Raw genomic sequence first — 3,142 nt, 5'->3', positions numbered from 1 at the left:
CCAATTAACCTGACAGTCATGTTTTTGGACTGTGGGAGGAAGCCGGAGTACCCGGAGAAAACCCACGCATGCACAGGAAGAACATGCAAACTCCATGCAGAAAGACCGGGGCCGGGAATCGAACCCAGAAATCGAACCCAGAACCTTCTTGCTGCAAGGCAACAGCTCTATCAACTGCGCCACTGTGCAGCCCGGTCAGATCTCCCATCTGAAAGTTATTTTCCTGCAATGCTGAATTTTTGTTTACATCAAACGTGTCCTCTGTCCTGAGAAAACTTTAACTTTCATCTCTGCCATAAAACTTAAACTTAGCTTGACAGTAGCAAGAGCCTGATAACATTTTAGGTTTAACTTCTCTTGGCATGTTGCGGCCTGCTTTTGAGGTTAACTTGCTTGGATGGCCAGATGTAGCTGTGTTAGCAGTGATTCTGAATGTTCTCTTATTTTCTGAACAGAAGGATTTTAAGCTCTTTTGAGACCTATTTGCCTTCTCTTTAACTGTCGGTGCACCGATTGCACCTTTCTGGTCGATTACCAATCTTTAACAAGCTTGACCTGCCGATTCCAATTTTGACTGATACCAGTTAATCGATTCAATAATCACAATTAACTTGATTAATCGTTTCGGCCCTATTGCCAACGTAATTTTCTGTCAGTGCAAAACGTTTAGCACAACACAAAGTATTCATCTTTTTATAACCAAGCTTTTCTAATAAGTAAAATCATGTTTTTCTTATGTTTTAATATTTGTGCAGGTGGTCTAGTCAAACTTTTCTCACAGCAGAGCAAGAAGAGGACAGTGGATGATTTTTAGACTTTTTGCTAAGTTAAATAATAATGGCTGATAATATCGGCTTCACATCGATCGATCACTGATCCCCAGAAATTAAGGAAATCGAAGCTGATTTATTGGTACACCCTTATTTTAAACAGCTTTCTGTCGCAATACATCAATTATAATAAATTAAAACAAGCTTAATAAATTCTATTTTGTTGATTTATTGTTTCTCTTTTCTCTCTTTCTACCAAAAACCGGATGACAAAACTCTTCAGTCTGGTGCTCTGGTCTCAACTAGCCCTTTTTTGTTTACAGAGACTTCATAATTCATTTTATTGGTTGTTTCTGATATTGTCTTCCAGTTCCAGTGTTAAATGTTTGTTAAAATTTAAAGTTTATTCTCCTTTGAGAATGTGTTTTTTCCCCATTATTAAGCCACCACCATTATATTACTTGAAAATGGTCTCAAAACAACGATATTATCGTTTACTGCAATAACTTCTGGGGCAATTTATCGTCCAGTTGAATTTGATATTGTGACTTTCTGGTGTTTATTCTCACTTCAAGAGTAAGGAGCATCAAACTAAACGTGTTAAACAGTGGAAACCTTCAAAATACAGAGCAACATTGTACTCCTCATGTGCGATAGATGCGAAATCCTACTTTTCTGTTTATTATGTGGAATCAACGTCATTCATGATCATTAATAAAAAAAAAATCTGTAATTTTAGAATTGAAACTAAATATCCAAAGACGTTTTAAAAACTAGACTATTTTCACATCCGTAGAGTAGCAGCTGCAGCAGCAGCAGCACGATGAGCATAAACAGACCGCCATAAGTTAGTAAAAACATCCAACTCCAGTCGGATCCGTGCAGCCCGCTTCCCCCCTTCATGCACCTCAACGCGATGCTTACCTTGCACGAGAGTAAAAGCTGTGACAGGAGACAGTGAGCGATGAAAAAAGGCCAAAAACTTAAAGTAAATGGCATCAGATCTCGGAGCAGCATTCCTCCTGCGCTGTTCTCGAAGATACTAGGAAGCGTTTCCAACAAATGAATGCAGTAGTATACATAGGCTTGAAGTGTTTGCGAAATAACCATCCACCCTTTCCACTTCAGCGGCTGTAGCTGTGACAGGCGTCTCCGGGAATAGTTTATGCCCCAATCATCTTCCTCTTCACATCCCGCTGTCGATCGCATAGGACAGGCGAGCTGGTGGGATGAGCAGCAAACCCGCGATCATTCACATCTCCAAAGTAGTTTTTTTCCTTTTTTTCTCTCTGTGTGTGTTTGTTTCTCTCTCTCTTTTTCTCTCTTTCTCTCTCTCTCTTTGTCAGATAGCGACCTGAATCACGCCGCTGCTCCGCGCAGTGTGAGGGCGGTGGACGGCCCAGACCTTACATCTCTCCGCGACGGCGAGCAAGAGCGCAGGACGAGCCGCTCAAGCCATCCAAGTTGAGGAGGAGGAGGAAGAGGAAGAGGAGGAGGAGGGGGGATGTTAAAATCGAGAAGTGAAAGAAAACAGAGACGGGTCCTCGCAGCAGCATCACCTCAACTTCTCAAGGCAAGATTCGGGATGGGCGAGTCCGGAGGGCAGTGGCGCATCTCCACTCACCTCAGCTCCCCCGACACGAACTAACCCTCCTCCTCCTCCAAAACACAGCCAGCAGCTCCATGTGGTTGGCTGCAAAGCAATCAGCGCAGGCTTTCTTTCTTTGTTTATGTTTTTCCCTTCGCTCTCTCTCTTTCTTTCTCTCCTCCATAAAGGTATATATGTTGCGTGTTAAAGTCGTGGTTGATGCGCTGCGAAGTCCCAAAAGTGGGCCGGTATAAACAGTGATTCAAACTGCCACAATAAAAAGAGTTTCATCTTCTTTTCAACCGAAATTTGAATGTTAAAGTCCAGTTCTTACCCGTAAACTGAAAACAGGATCTGACATAGAGTAGGATGTCAGTATGTAACTTTTAATTACATCTACCTTTTTAATATGTTAATATTTCTTTAAAAAAAACTGCACGGAATATGTTCTAAAAAAAAAAAACATGAATAACGCTGGATGCTGACCGAAGCTGTTAGGCAACAAGCAGAACAACGTCTCTTTCTGGACACTGCGTGGAAAAAACTAGATTTTTTTAATGTAATTTTTTATTTACCGTAAACTTCCGAGACATAAAACACGCAAAACGAAACTTCTAGAGGTATGACGGATTTATAAGAAACGTAACATCGATGTGGGAATGCGCATTACCACGAGGTATATGACAGATAGACAGAACACCTGTTTGTTCATATCTCTTGGTATTCATAACCTTCATACTTTTTATAATCAGCTTTTTATTAATTTTTCTCCCCAGGGGTGAAA

At 41.1% G+C, this 3,142-nt stretch overlaps 1 protein-coding gene across 1 annotated transcript in view; it reads right to left on the bottom strand.

Moving 5' to 3' along the window:
• The window catches only part of prima1 (proline rich membrane anchor 1), a 27,149-nt gene extending 24,450 nt beyond the window's left edge, over positions 1–2,699 (bottom strand). The window contains exon 1 of the mRNA XM_008400079.2: positions 1,695–2,699. Within this exon, the coding sequence (XP_008398301.1) occupies positions 1,695–1,979 (285 nt within the window). The 5' untranslated portion in view covers positions 1,980–2,699. The remainder of the gene's footprint in view (positions 1–1,694) is intronic.
• Positions 2,700–3,142: the final 443 nt, after the last annotated feature.

This window comes from Poecilia reticulata, linkage group LG22, assembly GCF_000633615.1.
Source record: "Poecilia reticulata strain Guanapo linkage group LG22, Guppy_female_1.0+MT, whole genome shotgun sequence".
NCBI lineage: Eukaryota > Metazoa > Chordata > Actinopteri > Cyprinodontiformes > Poeciliidae > Poecilia > Poecilia reticulata.
The sequence above is the reverse complement of the archived record's forward strand: the minus strand, read 5'-3'. Positions and strand labels throughout refer to the sequence as shown.